We start from the raw sequence: 19,557 nt of genomic DNA on the forward strand, positions 1-19,557 counted from the left end.
TTTCATCATTTTGTTAATTGAATAACATATAGTTCCAAATCAGAAAGGGAATCCTAAAGCTGTATTCATGCTGGAATTAAAGGTCACACTTGCAAATACAACCTCAGTAAGATATAAGTGCTGATGAAGTCAGCAAGCAATTAAGGACATGACTCCTACACAACCTCTTCAGCTTACTAGTCACTTAATCATACAAGGTGCTGAGCCTTGTCACTCTGGACCTAAACCAGATGCTTAATTTTAAACATGTGACTCAGTTACAGGATTCTGTGAGATTGCTTGTGCATAACATTAGACACCTGTTTAAATGCTTTGCTGGATCAAAGCAGGAATGCTCAGCATTTTGCAGCATCACGTTAAATGGATTTTAGCTCTTCCTCCTATTGGAAAAACTCTTTGGTGGATATGTGCTTATGTAGTGGGATGAGAAAGAGCATCTTCCAATTCTGTTGACATTCAGCATTTCAAAACCTACTGTATGGGATGATGTTTCATGTGAAAATGGTCCTGATTTATTTCTGTTCTAATTTATTTTCAGTTGCAAATTTCTTGTTGCCAGCTATTCTGTTTCATACAAGCACGAGAGACAAGAAAGCAAAGCAGATTATTGCAAATACTGCTCTTCCTGAAATTATGTTGAAGATATCCTCAAAAATAAACAACAGGTTCCTAAATGTGAATATATGCTGAGGAGGACAAAGTGCGTTACAATAAGCTGCAAATAAATGGAGTGGCTGCTTATAAACATATGGTCTCTCCTTTATGGTTTTAGTATGCTTGATGTCTGTTTTTTCAGTGTTATGCAGATTTATACCTGGTGGACATTAAATTAGTGTTCAGAGCTGTTTTTCTGAGTGGCTGGTTTCAGTACGCATACACCTTCACATTTTATTTTGTTTTTCACAATTAGTTGACTTTTATGAAAAAGTCCATTGGCCTAAATGGAGTAGAGCAGCAGTACAGTCCTGCTACTATTTCTTTGCTTCCCAGGTGATTTTTGAAAACTGTACACCACAGAGTTTGGCGCCCTACAGTACATTAAGGCTGGCAGCTGGTTTCCATTGTAGGGGCTCTGACTCTGACAGCAGCATCTCTGCAAGTGCCACATGGCAAAGTTGGCTGCTAGACCTAAAAGAGAATTGCCCAGTGCAAACAGGCATCTTTAGAAATATCATATTTTACCACAAAACTTCTTTTCATTCCCTTCCCTTTTAGTCACATCTCAGAAGGGTCTAGAGTCAAAGCCAAATGTGTCCTAGAAGCAATTAAATAAAGCTACCTGGCCTATCCATTTCCAGTATGCAAGATATAAAGTAAAATGAATGGCAAAATATTAAATGATGAGACCATAACCATTTAATTCTCCAAATTAATTACATTTAAATAAATTAGTATTGGTCTTTGCAATCACTAGGCCAATACCTGAGCAGTTCTGGAATGCTTTGTTTGTAGCTAGTAGTCATAGCCACAGTGGGAACGCTGTCAGAAACTGCACAAAGGTATGGGAGACACACACTGCTTTGTGTTATCATGACAGTGACACAGAGAGGACTTAAGTGTTTGCTGTACTACTATAATATTTGCTGTATTACTCTGAACTTTCTGGGCCTATCTGGAAGGACCAAAATAAGCCAATATTTATACAAAGCTCTGGAGAGCTGCTTCCATAAACCAAAGCCGCAAAGTGGTACAGAATGGAATCCTGGCATTGCAGCGATATGTTTGCAGGGTGATGGTGCTGGCCTGATTTGATACAACCCGACAAAATCAACACAAAGCAAAGTTAGAGAATTTTTACCCCACTTCTGGAGTGGATCTTTGTCCCCTTCACATAACTTATTTGTCTGTTCTCTCATTATCGTTCAGTACAGGGTGAAGGCTTTGCTGCTTCTCTCTATGGTTGGGAAGGATGTCAAGGCCCACTCAGAAAAAGGGGAACTAGTGGTTTAGGAGAGACATTTCAAAGGTCTTTTTAAAAATTTTATTTGTTTTGGGTATTGTTTTGATGCATTATTCAACTGCTAGTTCTGTATCTCCTTTGTTAGCCTACCTGTGTTTTAACAGTGGTTCTTACTATTCTGTTTTCAGAATGTCCCCCATATCTTCCTGCTTTCTTCTCTCTTGTGGCAAAATCCCTGACTGGAAGAGAAGATCATTAGTAGAAACAGTAATAAACAGGCCCTGATTTGCAGGAGTCGAGAGTGCTTTTAAGTGTGTGGATTGATATTTATTAAATGCACTTATGGACCTCAGAGGATATAATATGGCTTAATATCGCTCCTGAAGTCATAATTTCTGCTGTCACCTTTTTTTCAGATGCTAACCATGTCTTCTTAACATTCCATTACATCTTAACATTCCATAAACAATACTAATTTTCAATTGGGAAGTGTCCTACTGGCAAGAAATAACACATCTAACCAAATACTGTGTAATCCAGGACATTTGGTAAGAGGAAAATGAGGACAAGAACGTATGCTTATGTCTAATAAACAAAATACGAGGATATCCAAGAAGTGCCCTATATATATATATATATTTAAAAAAAAAATCCATGGAAAATATCATTGTAACATGAATTTGTATTAAATTTCTATTCATACTGTATGGATTAACACGAACAAGGGATTTGCTTTAATATTTTATTTGGCTGGATGGAGTGCAAGGGTTCCAGTGCTCTGGAGATGATCGCTCTGAATGATTGGATGACCCATTAAAGCATTCTGCTGAGATACGTCTTTGTCCCGCCAGCTGGAGGATTTTGCCAGGGTTAAGTGCCAAAATAGATCTCAATACAAAAGTTTTAACTAATTCAAGGAAAGTGTTATGCAACCTTGCTGCCAAGAATAGTGCTCACGTATACTGTTACAGAGAGATGTGATGAACTTGAATTTATTCATATTTGCAAAGTGCTTTGATAAAAAGGCGTTATAGAGTGCAATACATTATCATGCTAAATATGTAGTTCAGTCTTTGAACAGGGATTGGGTAGATGCAAAATAAGCTAAACAGGATTTCCAGTTAATATGCACTGAAATAGTCCGACTAAACTCTACGAAAAGAACAAATGCCAAAGATAATAATTTGTCATATGCAAATATATAGTTATATGCAACCATGGTAGTCTTATATGCATGTTAGTATCACCTCCTGCAAATGTTTCCTCTTTATGTTTTACATGTGTTTTACATCAGCATGGGATCTTCTTCAGTGTCTCAGAGAGTAAATATTTTGCATTAAAACAAAAATTGCTCAGAATTATTTAATGATAAGTTTTTGTTTCCTGTACTTGTCTAATCACTACAAGTGTATTATTTTTCACCCTTCTCCCAGGACAAAGTAGGAATAGTGAAGAACAGTATTAAAGCAAGGCTCAGAGTTAAATATGCAAGACATCTGTGATTATACATAAAGTCTGGTTGATATTTTGTCTCCATCATTTGATGTCAAGACCAAGTGCCCCAGCAATATACATCTAGCCCATTGACAAGTAAACAATTTTTATTATTTTATTGTACTTCTGCGTGCAAGTTCTTGCTCTTAGCTACTGAAATGATATAAAAGCTAACAGCATGTTCTATGGTGACAATGTAAAGAACAAGGCCGTTGGTCACAAATAGTAATTATTCATGCTGGCTAACCTATCATATAAGGTGACAACAGCACGTCCTATATGGGATTGTTCACGTAGCAACCTGCAGCCTGGTGTTGCAGAGGATAAATACATACCAAATTGTTGGAACTTTGACTTTTTTAACTTGGAAAAATATTTACCTTTAGAGAAGCTTAAGTTGCTTGTTCAACATTTACTCTGTACCTTTAATTAAATGGGAAGTTTTTATATATAACCATTAAAGAAACAAGTTGTGGCAAACAAGTTCCTCATTCTTCCTTACTTGTATATTAAATTTATCCATTTGCTAAAACCAAAATTGTTGTGTGTGTTGAGATCATTGCTGAATTTGGGGATGTGTGGAGGGGGTGTCTTTAATTGCAAAGATCCAGGTTTGATTAATATTTTGGACACTTTCTGTAGTACTGTACACAGAATATCCACAAGAGGGAACTGTTTTACATAAAGAGGAGTCATTTTGTTGCTGCTAAAATACTGCTTTCTGGAACCAAACCCTCTGGACTGATGTTGAGCTGGCATGATTATGTCCTGGACTATGCTATATGGCAGCAACAGGAAAAACACTGGAACAGACAGTGTTTTTTATGTTATGTAAACAGGACTCAGTTAAATAAGTCAATTTTGAGCTCTCCTGTTGAAATATTGACTAGAAAATTAATCTGAAAGCTAATCCACCTAAGTTTTGTGTTTGCTTGGAATAGATCTCTCCAAGAAACAGAGCTGGCAAACCTTGTTTGGTCTGAAGACATGAAATGCAGTTGTTGCCTCAGTAAATGAAGCACGCAGCCCCAGTGTGCTTTTTCAAGCTCCATTTTATAAAACCTGTACTAGACAGAAGACCTTTCCTTATTCATAAAGGACTAAACTCAAATGGTACTTGAGTGGCTCTCATTCAAGTATCATTTGTATCTCTGTCTGCAAATCAGTGAATACAAAGTTACCTACTCTATATATGCTTTGTCTTTAGCAGATAATTCCTCTTAAGCAAAGTTTTCACTGGTAATTTAAGTTTCGCCAGTTGATATCAACGAGTTTACCTTTGTATGTGAGTTTCATCATAAATATTTGTAGAACTGAGGCCTATTTGTATAAATAGGAGGAGTTTTGTTTATACAGATAACAGGAAAGCTTTTTCCCTGGATATATAGTGTGAAATTTACAAGCTAGAACCCCTAGTGTATGTATTGGTTGGTTTATGAATGGTTTTTGAGTAAAACTTAAAATCAGCTTTTTACAAGTGATGTCAATAAATCTCTTACCCCTGTCCAAATCTCTGTGTAAATGTTGTATAAACATATTCAAATCAAATTAGTTTAAAGCACAGTCTATATCCTGTGGTGCACTTGGTTTGCTTTAGTCTGATTTTTTTCTTTAGGACTATACTTTGTACTTGTGGGTACAGTGTTATGGGGATGGTATTTTAGAAGTGCCTAATGGTCCTGTTTGTACCTGGACTGCTCATGAAACCAGTGTCTGCACCACTCAGCTGCAACAGTACCCAGGGTCAAATAAATACTTTTAAACTTATACCTTCTGAATGTATATAGTGAGAAAACAGATTTTCAGACTGCAGCCTCTGTCAAATCTTCTGGGCCCTCTCAAACAACAGCAAGAAAAGATGTACTCCATATGTCAGCAGCTTCAGAGACCTGGCCCTTGTTATTTACCAGACCAGAATACAGAAGAAACTTCACCCTGCAAAAGCCCTCCCTGGGATATGCTGTGCTACTGCTGTTCATTGCCCAGGTCTTCCAAGGGGCACAGGGCTTGTGGCTTCCATTAGCTATAAGAGCATCTGTAAGTACCTGGTGCTTCTGAAGATCAGACATTGAGTGGCTGTGTTATGATGCTGCTGGCTTGTTCCACTCCTGGCATTTCCTGATGGATAAAAGGATGTGTAGGTATGTGTACGGCTGTGAAAAGGGTGCTCCTTGAACACCAACCCAGGAATACAGAGCAAATGATCATCAGGACTAGGTTCTGGGCCCAGGTTCCAAGGTGTGTGATCCTGCCACAACAACACTTTGTGGCCCAGGTGGCTTTCTACCTGTGGGGACGGTATCAACCCTTTCATTATCAAATGAAAGACATGGGAAGGGGGAGCAGCTGTGGCAATGCAGTCTGGGGTTGCATGTTGCAGCTGTGGCACACAGTTTCTTTTCAACCTGGCTTGTTTTCTGCATCTAGGAATCCTCCACTTAATTCCCTCTTAGAACAGTCTCCTGGGAACAGGCTGCCTCAGGTGCACTATATAACTATCAGTTTTCCTCCAGGATCCAGTAAAATAGTATTTTCTCACTTGTATATACCTCCATATTATTGTCTAAGGCTTTCACTATTCAGAGGCCTCTATTAATTGCTTCTTGAAAAAGGAAGCCCTCTCTTGAAGGAACCAACTGGCAGAACAGACTGGAGTGAGATATAATGATAAACTCATGAAGTCATACAAATGGTGGTGTTATTGCACAAAAAAAGTGGAGGTGAGAGGGTTAGAGAGCCCCATAAAAAGCTTTGAGAACTGATAAAATCTCATTACCATCACCTAAGTAGAAAACAAAAATAAACCCATGGCCACTGCAGAAACAGGAACTACTCCTAGTAAAGGTTAAGAGATTACTATTTCATAATAGTGGCTCTGTGCATGTGTAGTGACTAGATCAGATGGGGAAATGTCATGCACACATAGGCTGTTGTATTTTTCCTTTGGAAAGATGTCGAGAGGATCTGCATAATACTTTGTACAGACAACCAGGTGAGCAGACCATGCCAAATGGAGATTTTCACTTTTTATATAAATAAAGATACAAATACACAGATTTGCTTTTCAATGGGAATCTGGGGAAAAAAAAAGGCAAAAAATATCCAGATTTTCTTACTGGATTCCACTCCCCTCCAGTGAGTCATTTTAAATTGCTATTTATATTTCTAAGGGTTAATTTCAGGAATGTTCTTGGGATGTGCAGCAATTTACGGTGCGTTTGCGGAGCTTTTGCAGTATCTCCCCGTGTCAAATAAAGACAAACCAAGAACGCCTTCAGCAGAAAGACCCACGCCACAGTTCCCCGGTAGTTATTTCACGCTCCGTCTCCGCGTTTCCAAATCAGCACCCCCCGCTCGCATCCCCGGGCACCTGCTGCTGCAACTCAACCGCCTCCTGCAAGCCCCGAGCGCGTCCCCCTCCCCTCCCTCCCGCTGCCCCCATCTGCAAGCCCCGGCCCGGCCGCCCCCAAAGGCACCTTTGCAGCCGTGCTGCGGAGGGGCCGCGCTCCCCATGTCGCGCTGCGCGGCGCGGGAGGGCTGGGGGAGATGGGCACCGGGGGAACCGGCACCGGGGGGAGCCGGCGGGGCTGCGGGGGCCGGGGCCGTGAGAGCGCCGTGCGTTAGCCGCTGCGTCATGACATCCGCCACTCCAGCCCCGCGCACGGCCGCGCGCGGGGGGGCTCTGCCGCCCGCCCCCGCCCCACCGCGGCTGCGGAGAGCGCTGCGCCGGCGATGGACCCGCTTGGGCCGGCAGGACTTGTTGGACCGGCAGCTCCCCGGCGCGGCCGGGCACCGCCTCGCCGCCACCTGTGAAGCGCCTCGGCTCCCCCCGCTTCACCGTCCTTCGGAGCGGTCGCTCGGCGCCTCGGCGGCCCCGCGAGCGGGACCGAGCGGCCGCGGGGCGGGGAGCGGAGCTGCCCATGGGGGGCCGGGAGCCCGCCTGAGCCGACGCTCTCACCCCCGGCGGCAGCGCGGCGTCCCAGGCCGGCCCGGCACCCCCTCCCCGCGGGGCCCTTCATGCGCCCCGCGCAGGGCCGCGGCTGCGGGGCCGTCGCGTCCCCCGGCAGCAGATAGGGAGGGGCGGGGAGCCGGCGGCGCCTCTGCGCGTGTGGGAGCAACAGCCTGAGCGACAGCCTGGGCCCTGGAGGGAGCTCCTGAAGGATGGGCGAGGAGGCGGCGGCAGCAGCGGCAGCGCACGCACAGATGGGCCAGCGGAGGATGAATTAGAAGCCACAGGAGGCTGCTGCCGGCACCGAGGGGGAAAGAGGAGAGGAAGGGGCTGGACTTGGAAGAGGAGGAGGAGGGTGCGCGGGGGGGGGACTGAGTGTCGCTAATAACAAGTTAAAGACTAATAACAATAATAACAGACCACCTCCGGGAAGATCCGCGGCAGAGGCTGGGAGATCCCCGCTGAGGCCAGCGGGGTTGCAGCGCTGGGTATCTTGGAGAGACGCTCCGAGGCATCAGTTTGTGGTGGTGGTGGATGATTTTTTTTCGGGGGTGGGCGGGGTGGGGGCTGTGTATGCGGGAGCAGGAAGGGGTGGGAATCTGAGGAGAAGACTACCTTTTTGTTATTATTGTTATTTTTAATATATTATTTTCACCGTACAAGGAGGACGCTCGGAATTCACCGGCCTGTCGGCTCCCGAGAGGGACCCGGGGATTGTGCGGTCGCTTTTCTTCATTTTATTTTTGTTTGCTTTGTTTCGTTTGTTTTGATTTGGGGCTTTTTATTTTTATTATTATTTTTCTTTTTCCGCTGAGCAGCAGCGGCGGCAGCAGCAGCAGCAATATGGCTGGTGATGGGTTTTTTGGGGGGCGCTGGCGGCGGGAGGAGCTCTCGGCAGCCCCTGCGCGCCCGGCTCGCTGTTAGCTATGGCAAATGGCAGCGGCGGCGGCTCCTACCCGGGCGGCAGCGGCGGCGGCGGCATTAGAATGAGTAACAATATCAACGCCAACAATCTCAACACAGACTCGTCCTCCTCCCCCGTCAATGTGCCCAAGATGGATGCGCTGATCATCCCGGTGACCATGGAGGTGCCCTGCGATAGCCGCGGACAGCGCATGTGGTGGGCTTTCCTCGCCTCATCCATGGTCACTTTCTTTGGGGGACTGTTTATCATCCTGCTGTGGAGGACCCTCAAGTACCTGTGGACTGTCTGCTGCCACTGCGGGGTCAAAAACAAGGTAACTGCCTTTGCCCTTCCCCTCCTGGTGCCGGTTATGGTTTGATGTGATGGTGGTGGTGAGGAGGAGTAGTGGGAGCCCAGCCTCGTAGAGCAGGACACCTGTGTGAGGTGGCACTGGAGGAGACACCTTGGAGCTGTTGCATGGCCGTGTGCTCTCATGGTAGGGTTGCCACAGGCTGTTGGGAGCCGCAATGTGGGGAGTGTGGCTGGAGGAGCGAGGTGTTTGGTGCAGCCTCGAGACGTGCCCCCTGCCTCCCTCTCTCCCTCCCACTCTATATGATTTTGCCTGGTGGCACAAAAGTTAAACCTGGTGTTGGCTCACCCTCTCACTGAGGCACATGCTGGGATAGTGGGACAGTGTGGTTCTGAAATTGTTCTGCATCCCCACGACCACATATGATGGAGGGGTGGGAATGTTTATTTACTGATATAAACTCTCAGTTCTCTTGTTGAATGAGAAACTTTGTCAAGATTGAAAAGGTAAACTTCTCACTCAAGTAAATCTTCTTAAAGCTAGTTCCACTCCCTGAGAATCTTTGGCACTTCTGTTTGATTAATGAAATGTAGATATAAAGAATATTTAGAGCATTTGTAAGTAACAAACTAGATCAATAGTATTTTAACCTAAGTGTGGAAGCTTTGAGGCGACCTGTCTGCCCCTTTAATTTTTGCATATTACCAGGTGGAAGAAAGTGTAGTACATTAAGTAAGGTCCTCTTCTGGTTTGAAAGGTCTCTTTCAAACCAAAGCCAAGAACATGCTCAGGTCTAAACTTCAATTTTTGTTTAAGACAAATGGGATAGAAAGTGTTAAGACTCTGTATTTGTGAAAGTGGATTTTGACAGACCCCAAAATAGACCAGCAGCTGGAGTTTCTCCCCTTCCCTTTTCACATTTTTTGGATTACAAATGGAATAATATCTGCTACAGTTATTCCTGGCACACAGACACCCATAAAAACACACACACCTTTTAATATATGGTTGCTAGGTTGCTGGCTTGCTTTGACGTACAGTGAGCTGTCTTTCCCCTTCTCCTGTCCCCTCCCCCCTAAACACATTTGATACAGCATGTAACCCAGCTGTACGAGTGATCCAACGCTAAGGGGAAACCAGAAACAAAGTTGGAGTGTGAGAAGTTAATGGTACTTGTTTGTTTGGGTTTAGCGAGGTAGGTGTCCAGTTCAGATTGCTGAAACAAACCTCTACATCCCAGTTGGAAGTAGAACAGTTACTTGGCCTATCTATGGAAGAAGTGATTGCTAGAGATAAGGAATAAATAAGAGCTTTTAACTCAGCCTTAATCTCAGGAAAACTTCCAGGCAGTATTGCTTTTCTGTAGACATTTTTTGTTTTGTTCAAAACCAAACCTGAACTTTCTTAGAGAGTTGTTAGCCAGGTATGATGACAAAGCTCAAATAAATTTGTGATAATAAGTGTATCTTGCAAAATGCCATATCCTACAACAGCGAAACACAATTTTTCAGGAATGGGTGGGTAGTTAAGACTTACCTTCAGTTTCTTGTGTGTGTATTTAGCATTTTTCTCTCCACATGATAAGATGAATCTGCAAGGACTATGAGGGATCTTGCTGAAAAAGAAAATCCTACAGGTTATCACCTCATGCTTCTTTCCTTGAGAGAAGGAAAAGTTAGGCACTTGTACAAAGACTTCTTAAGCAGTGTTTTGATGGGTGTAATTGGTTTGATAGTCCATTCTTGGGACACAGTTAAAACAGGTCATTCACTTCTTAACCAGTACAGAAAGGCATTACCAAATTGTCTTTAAAACCTCTTAGGCTAAATGTATCAGCTTGCTAAATAGCAGGTATCATTGAGAAGTTCCAACACTTCAAGCCTGAGTGACTGGACATACCGTGGCTATGTCAGGTTGCAAGACTTGAGTTTATTTCATGTTTGAGACCTGAAGTAGCTATGTCTGTGAATATCATTCCCTGAGGTAGGAGGATTAAGGACTCTGCAGGTAGGGGGAGATATATGTCTCTCTTTAGATTGTATTTGTTGCACTTGTAAGGGTTTCCAAGCCTCTGGTGAGGAACTTTCAAGGGCTGATCCTTCATTGCTTACATGCTAAAATGGGGAATTGGAGGGAATTCTGTGTGTGCAACAAGTAACTAGTTATTGCAAAACTTTTTTCTAGTTTTTAGGGTATAAAGGCTAACTGAAGTAACAACTTGAAACGTCTTAAACTTTACTGTTATCAAACACACACTTTGTGCTTCCTGGTAACTTGGGAAAGGCTGCTGAGGCTGCAGCTGAAAAATGTGAATGCATATAAATGCTATGTTGACTATATTGGACCTGCTAGCTAAAGGAATTTTACAAGAAGTAGCTCCTCCTACTGTGGGACTGAAGAAGTTTTCTGCATGTTAGGACTTTCCTTCTCTGTGTTACCTCTTCTGCTGCTCTGCAGGTTGGAGCAGAGTTGGGTGATCCAACATTGTCTCACCATCTACATAAAGAGCAGTCTCAGTGAGTGACCTAAAAGAAATCTTAATTATGTCTACTTTCTGTGGCTTTTATTGAATTATTCACATACATATATTCACACATATATGTGAATAATTCACAGAGTTACTGTGCTAACACCCAGGTCCATGTATGTTGTTGCCTGGAACTGCAAAAAGTTTCTTTTGTTTCCTGCTATGTTCTAAGTGCAACTTTGTATTCTTCAGATTTATCAATGATGGTCAACTTGGTTTTGGGATTTAACACTTTTAAATGATTGCATAAAAGGATTTAGATTCCCCCCCCCCCCCTTAACTCATTGAATTTAAGGCTGGAAATAAACAATTTAACACTTTGTAGTATGAAATTTCACTACAGTGGTTTTTTTTTTGTGTGTGTCTATGCATGGTGTGGGGTTTGTTTTTTTTTTTGAGATTAAAAAATCAAGATACTGTAAGTCAAAAATATGAAAACTTCTGGTAACAATGATAAACGTTGCCCCTTAAAATTCCATATTGAATTCATGTCATCATATATCAATGGAACATTAATATTAATCATGTACTAAAAATGGTTGCTGAAGTTTTAGGATTTTTATGCTCCATACTTGCTTTGCAAAATGACATTTTCTAAAATCTGTCAAAAACCATAATGTAAATCTTGACCTGTGTTGTCAGTGTTTTGTATAATGTGAGAGTCATTACAGTTGAAGGCCTTGTATTCCTTTATTTAATGTGGTATATAATTTTAGATGTAATTCTTCCAAAATTAGCTACAGTAGTATTGCAGAGACTTAAATACTGCTTTTCTCCTTAGTGTTTACATCTACACTTTTAGGAATGCTTAGCTATTGTTAAAGAACTTATCTCTCTTTGCTTTTTCTTTGTCCCTTGACCAACTCGTTCCTATTAGTGTATGAAAAGTAGAATGTAAGACTGAAATTCAGTGTGCTGGACTCTGACACCATTAGTTGCTCTCATTTCTGAAAATAACAAAATAAAAAATAAATATACATGCTGAGGTACACAGTACACATAGTGGCTAAATGTGCATTATACAATTTGTAGTTTGTTTAATTATGTGGATCTGCTATTGCATTTTCTATGCTCCTGAAGGGCATTTTCTCCTGACATTATCTGATACTGTATTTTGGATTTGAACAAACTCAAACAAGAAGGAGCAGTGCAACGAGAGAGCACAAGTCTGGGCCACAGCCAGGTCCTGAAGCCAGCCAGTGCAGAATGAAATGACATTTGTATCCTTTTGAAGAGTGTGATACCAGAACCCATATCACTGCTTCTTGATTCCCCGAAGAGTGGTACCTCTTATGTACCTTATGCCTTCCAGGCTCTAGCAGGTAGGATGTAACTTTATCACTGTACTCTTGTTGGAATGATTTCAATCTTTTGCAGAGCTTTTCCTCCCCACAATACAGGACTTATATACATATACAATGAAATTACTTTATGATTATTGATAGCAGTTGCTAGTCTGAAATGACAAGCCATAATCGCCTTCTTTGATATTGGACAACATATTTTGGAAGTTTAATAAATTATACAGTGCTAGATCTTGGCAGTAGAAACCAAGCAACTTTCTCATTTGTTTTGAATAAAAAAACAACCCAATTTTTACTGGTTGTACATATTTGCAGAAATCTTCGAAAAGTTATGAGTTTTCACTCAGACCTCTAAGGCCTGAGAAAACTTGGAAGTGGAAGAATTTCAGTTTTCCCTAAAAGAAGCAGCATTTCTACCAAACTGGCTCTTATATACCTGGGTTCGTTGATTTCCTAGAAATATAATACCTGCACAAACATCCTCTACAAATAAAACTATATAAACAAACTCAAACCGAAGCATTATATATTGAGAAAAATACGAGAGTACATTGGAAGGTGTGTGAGGACATGGAATCCCAAAGGTCCTTTCATTTAAATCTGTGTGTGGAAACCTCACCTTGACTCTCTCGAAGATGTACGGAGCAGAGGCATACGAACAACTGGGAGGCTCAGGGGCTTAGCAGCGGACTGTAATGCATTTCGCTTGTCAGTCACATGTGCAGCTTGGCGCAAGGCACCAAATCATTCCTGTCTCATGGCTGTCAGGTGGTCTGTGCGTAATTACTCCATGAGCGTCCCACTGGCCAGGTTGCCAGCTGAGAGATGGACATGGTGGAGAGGTCAAGGACTGAAGAAAAGGTACTCACAGCTATTTGCACATGGTGTTTCTACAAGTGAAAAAGACACCGGTATGGAGCAGTGTGTGCTGCTGTTTTCCACGCTGTGAAAACAAAGACACTTTTGGCTCTCTGGAGCTCATAATGGATCTCGCATTTTATAAACACATGATAAAACTGGCAGTGCATGCAGAAAAGAAATGTATGGACACGGATTTAAGCTGTAAACCAAACAATATGGACTAAAATTTTATTTTGTTGTGGTATCATGCTTAATTTCAAGGCTTTGCAACACGCATTAAAGGAGAAAATCTGTGCTCAGAAGGAATTTGCAACTCTCAGAAGTTTGCAGATCTGTAAATGCTGATTGGAAACCATTACCTTTCACAATTTTTTTCCAGTTTAGCTTGACAGAAGATATGCCTGTAACAGAGAACAAAAAGTTTTTAAATAACAATGATCTACAGATGCGGTTTTGGTGCAGTGGGATTTCTGAGTGCAGAATGAGGCCAGTTTACAGCCCCAGAGGTAGAAACACGAAAAATTTAGAGAACGCTAGTCCAAAGCATAACCTCTGGAGGGACAGGATCTAATTAGTATAATATAAAAAGCAATGATGTTCCATGTCTGTCCTGTACTATTGCAAGAAAGTGGATTGTCAGTCTTGATCACAGAGTGTCCTTCATGGAAAAATTTTAAAAAGAAGCAGTAATCTCTAGTCAGCAGGTAAAATACAGAACAATGGTTAATGTTCCTTCAGAGATGGGCTCTGCTATTCTGTGGAATTCAACTTAGGTTGACAAACGTTTTGTGAATTTCAGGGTTGGCTGGTAATAATTCCTTGTCAAGATCAGATTCAGCAGCACTGAAGCATTCTGTAGTGTGAGATTGCAGGACAGCTCTAGGTGAAATTATGGAATGTGTTACCCTTTAGGTTTTGTTAAACATCTCTAGTCACATTGTATAAAATTATGTATCTGTCAGAAGTCTGAGAAGGACACAGTGAATACAGCTTGTGGAGGTTTTCTGAGGGAAAGATTACTGAAACATTTTGTGTGGGTGTTAATAGTTAAAAAATATTTTTTCTCCCCCACGTATAATTCCACTGACAAAAGCAAAGGGACTACACTTTAAGAAGCTAGCATAAAATGCTGTGTTTCTGGAATGAGTTCATATGCTGCTACGTGGTTGAAGGCTTAGAAACAGAATAATAGATTATCTCAAGGTGGAAGGGACCCATAAGGATCACTGAGTCCAACTCCCTCTTTCTCCCAGGACTGCAGTGCTTGACTTTTCCACCCAGCCTGCAAAGTGAGTGCAAAATTCTGTTAGATCACAAGAGCAGATTGGCATTTACGCCAACTTTGCACAGTGCTAAATACACAAATTCCAGATTAGACCTCATGGTTTGTAAGTGCGAGTACTCTGTCTATGGCATGTAGCTCACCCTGGGTGACAATGAAAAACAGAAATACAGCAGAAGTTTCTTAGCACTTTTTCCAACAACATCGCTGGATGAATAAATGAGAAAGATAGATACCTATTTTCCATGCCTGTCAGATGGAAAGTCAGGAGAGGCCCATTTTGAATCCTGATGGTATTTATGGCCTGAGAATACATCAGGTTTGCCTCTTTGTGAGGAACACTTTATTCCCATATATAGTATGCATGGCTCTGTTTGAATTAATGTGCTGCCACTGAAATGTGTTCAGTTTGCTTTAAGATGATATATTGCATGTATTTATCTGTTTGAGATTTACAGAAATAGCGTTATCCAAAGCCTGTTGACGTAGAGGGAGGCCATCCTAATAACTTCAATGGTTTTGGACTCAGGCCTGAATGTTCACAGTGTTCTAGATGAATGAGATATTTTTTTCAAATGATTCTTATGTTAACATTTTAAGCTTTCAAAAGCTTTTTTCTTTTATTGTAGTGAGATGTATTTACTTGACTGTGTCTGGTATTTCAACATTAGAAACACGATATTTAAAAATTGCACGTGGTATGTTTCCATTCCAGTTCAGACTTACCCCTTCTGCCAGGTCCCCCTTTGAAATAAAAATTTGGTTGCTTGAACTACTGATGATATAAAATCATGGCATCTCCTCTGCAAGCAGATGTGTAACAGCAAATATTGGCTCTTTATTTAGAATAGGTGCCTGTTTAGTGAAACTGGCAAAGGTCCCTTGCCCCATGAATCACCTGCAAGATGGACACAGATTTGCAGCTGCAGCCCTGAGTCCTGGAAATCCCTTTGCATGTCCTTAACTTTACTAATTCAAATATCAGAACTGCTAACATATAGTGGAGAAAAAAGACAAATCTTATCCCAAGACCAGAAGAGTGTTGAGCAGTACTGTAACATAAACAATGGCAGCATAATGCAGCAACTGGGCTAGAATTTGAGTGGCTTGTCGCTAACTGCTAGATAAAGGTTGTAGCTGGTGCAGAGCCCTTCAGATACTTTCAGATATCGTGGTGAATCCTTTGGCTACAAGTGATTTATCATAATTTTTTTGGAAGTGAGTTTGCCGATCAACAGGCAGATAGATATTGTGTGGTGTTTTACATTTTGTGGGTTATCTACTTCGGTTTTAACAGCTGGAAGAACAAAACCTCCTTTTTCCTCTTCCTTTTAATCACAAGTCTAGTTAGGAGACAACACCACAGGGTCTGTCTGTATGGGGTGCGAACATTTTTCCCCATGAGGGTTTTTTTTTAATGCTTTGATTATACACTTCTGATAAATTTATTTTATTATATGAGAAGTTTTTCTAGCTTTTTTGTTAGTTATATATAAGGTTATAGTCACCATTTGTTATGTTGTGCTTTTTTTAGAGAGATGTGAATGATATGCTTAAGGAATGTCTTCTATTGAGGGACAGTCTGGTTTTTGCTTTAAGGCCATACCAAATTTTACTTGACGAAGTATTGATTTTCTTTCTGTGACTCTGCTTTTTATGTGTAAGGTATAGTGTTGTCTTTTCATGAGTCAGAAATGCAGAATCCATGTTATAGATCTGTTGTTCCTAAATAATATAACACTAAAAACTTCACAGTTTTGATTTTTGCAAAAATAATCTTAGTTGCTTTGCTGGAATGTGTCCCTAGGATATAATAAAGTTTTAATTTACTGTAAGTGGAAAATGCCGTCCAAAGTCTGGAGCTTTAGCTCTGCCTGTATGATTTAAGTAATAAAATGTTAATGTTAGCTTAAATGATTTTGTACTATAGGGAAACCTTGATAACTTTGAGTTGCCAACTGCATGATAAGATTTGATTCCAGAAGTTTGTCTACAAGGTTGATGCACACCCCCTAATAAAAAATGTTTATTTCAAGCTAATTGCTCTTAGAAATACCTTTAATAAAGAATAAATAAAATAAAACAGATTTTTCATTCTCCAACACTGAAATTGTGGGTGTAATCAGAACATGTTATCATTTCCATGTCTTTGCCTTTATGGACTGTACATGCCATTATTTGTCTTTGGGTTTGTGTTCTTTAAAGTAAGAAATGCTAATGTCTTAGAGTGAATAGATCTTAATCTTGCTCCTGTGCCAGCTGTGTACAAAAGTAAAACGTATCCTTACAATTGATTTCAGAAATTGTATTTAGAAACCTTTCTTTCCTATTAAAGAGTGGTTGAATGAGAGAATATTTATTCATAATTTTTAGGGGTGGAAAACAGTTAAACCTCTAGGGTGAAACGTTTACCTAGTTTTTTAAACAACAAAGTAAACCCAGGATTTCATAGGTTTGTCTGTCTGCCTTTTATACACAGAGAAATAGAACATTCCATTTTGAAATAGCTAGTATTTCTGCCTGCAACAGTTCAAGGGTACTGCAGAAAAGACTCCAAATTTACTGCACTGGATGCAGTAAGAAAGTAAACCTGCTGAGTTACTAATTGATAAAATCCTTTACAGCTGAGTCCTCTTAAGAGGTGGGTCAGCTCACATAAGGAGTTTATTTCAGCCATATTATGCAGTGTTTACATCTACTTTATGACTTGATAGGAAGTGAAGGTGATTTGAACCATACCTGCTCTGACATAATGACTGTTGAAGCTGAGTTACATCACTTACTGCTTTTTAAAAAACAAATCTGGTCCAGCAGAGCAACTTAAGTATTTAATAGCAGCACTATTTTTGACTAAGACTGGGCTCACCATCATGAACTGATTTGACTGTGTTAATAAATCAAAACTTTAAAGTCTGAGAGGGGACTGGCTACAAGGTACCTGAGCTGTGTTGCAAACAGGCTGTGACAATCAAGTGGTAGTAGCTCCAGATCCTAAACCATAATAGTTTTTAGGCATTTTTACTGAGCAGAAATGATTTAATGGGTAAAAGGTGAATACTGAAAAGTTTTAAAAGTGAGAATTGTGAGAATTTTAATTGAAGCAGAGTGCAATGTATTGTACAGCTTCCTACAATTACTCTTCCAGAGAGCTCTTTTTTTTTATTATGCCATAACTCTGTCTTCAGAGTTCAGGCTGTGCTGATGGGCTCTCTGTGCCCTGGCTGTGCTGGCCCTGGCCAGTTGCCTTGGACTGGTGGTTGAGGATGGGATGGTGAACCAGGAGGCTGGCAAAGATGATGGTAAGACTGTGACTTTGAATGATACGTTACTGCCCTAAAATGTCACAGGTATTGGGCTGTGACAGAAATATGGATTAGTTTTAGTGTAAGTGCTCCAAAATTACTTCAAATTCTTTTACTGATCTGAGAATTTTGGAGAGTGTATGAAGTCTGTGTGGATAATATTATTAATTGTCCTGACTGAGGGGAAAGAAAATGGTTTGGGACAGGTTATTTAAGGCAGCTGTTGACTATTTAATCCAGTCTCAGAAAACAGGTGATAGAGCTTAGTGTCCTGACTGTTTTCAGTGCTTTTCCTATCCCTGGGAACTTGAGCTCTGGAGATTTTATTTTCAAAACATTTATTAAAAGTGGAGAGAAAGATAATGATAGCTTCAATTAAAGGTAAAAGTTCTAGAAAAGCTCCTGGCAATATAAGCAAACTTCTAAATATTGTGTCTCATGTATTCATATTCTCTCAGCTCAATACAAAAAATCTTTAAAAACACGAAGTACAGGAATAATTTTAAATGTGGGCTTTTATTTTTTTATAACCATATTTCTCAGATTGAATTGTCTTTTCCTTGGGACCAATAATTTTGTTTCAGGTGATGGATTTTATTCAGCAGTGAATGTAAGACTGTAGTTTGTGTTTGCTTGCAAAATACTGTTTGGTTTTTAAATGGTAAGTAAATGTAGGCTGTTGTGTAACTCCTATAGAAAAAACATAATGCCCTGACTTTTAAAACTGTTGGCTCTAAGATTTATAGGTAAATGAGAATGTACTCTGAGAGCTGATGAAAATGGCAATTCACTTAATCTCAGAACAAATTGTGTGTCTTAAGACCACAGCAGTGTTTTTGCCATTAAATCGGTTAAAGTAAAGGGTTCTTCACCTCTGTAATTAAATTGGTGGTGGTTCCTGGGTGTCTGCTTTTATGTGATAACTTATTTTGGTTTAATTTGGCTACTTTCTAGTAATTTAGAATAATATAAAGCTAAACTTAGATCATTCTTTTCTGAAAAAAGAAATGCTGGTTTAACTATGCAGATTCTGTAGACAATGCTACATTGATGTCAAGGTTTTTTTGATTGTTGGATTGTTCAGAATTTAATTATAAGTTGGTTTTATTTGTCTTCTGGTCTTGGGCTTCTGATTGGGTTATGTAGTCTTGAGTTGATGCCCTTTATGCATGCCACGAGACCTCTGAGGTTAAAAACCTGAGATTCCTGTGTAGATGTGTGACACTCCAAGCTAAACATTTATGGAAAAGTTTTAATATGCAGAGGGATGCAGTGTATCCCTTATGGAGACCAGCTTCGGAGAGGTACCAGCACTGGTTGTAAGCTGGTTTGTGTTTCTTGTTGATGTGTTTGAAGTATTGTTTGTCAATGCTTCTGCACCATTTAAGTTCCATTTAGAGGACTGAAAGACTTGTGGTTTTTGTAGTATTTTCTGCAAGTGGGAAAGTTCATTGCTAGGGCTTGAGGATATTGTTTTAAAATGTTCCACTCTATACAAGGAGTGTAGTGTATTCAAAATTTGACTTACCTTAAAAGGTCTATCTGAAGTATTTTTATTATTATGGTATTCAGAGGCCATGTGGTTTTGCAGGCTTAGTTGTGCCAGATCCTATTACCAGCTTGGACAAAGGGGCAATCCACTGTCTCATGCATTTTATGTTCTGAAGGCAGATAGTAGGGAGAAAGCCAGGAGAAGAGGAGGGTTGTGAAGGAATTGGTTTGCT

The 19,557-nt window shown here is 40.8% G+C and overlaps 1 protein-coding gene across 7 annotated transcripts in view; it reads left to right on the forward strand.

Annotated features, from left to right (window-relative positions):
• Positions 1-7,082: 7,082 nt before the first annotated feature.
• The window catches only part of KCNMA1 (potassium calcium-activated channel subfamily M alpha 1), a 474,521-nt gene continuing 462,046 nt past the window's right edge, over positions 7,083-19,557 (forward strand). For 4 of the 7 annotated variants that reach the window (XM_082054435.1, XM_082054436.1, XM_082054430.1 and 1 more), the window contains exon 1: positions 7,934-8,581. In XM_082054435.1, the coding sequence (XP_081910561.1) occupies positions 8,270-8,581 (312 nt within the window). In that variant the 5' untranslated portion in view covers positions 7,934-8,269. Of the gene's footprint in view, positions 7,699-7,816; positions 7,871-7,933; positions 8,582-8,633; positions 11,074-19,557 lie in introns of those variants that run through there. The other 3 variants (XM_082054432.1, XM_082054433.1, XM_082054434.1) reach the window with 3 other exon arrangements.

The sequence above is a fragment of the Streptopelia decaocto genome, assembly GCF_964273445.1.
Source record: "Streptopelia decaocto genome assembly, chromosome: 5".
NCBI lineage: Eukaryota > Metazoa > Chordata > Aves > Columbiformes > Columbidae > Streptopelia > Streptopelia decaocto.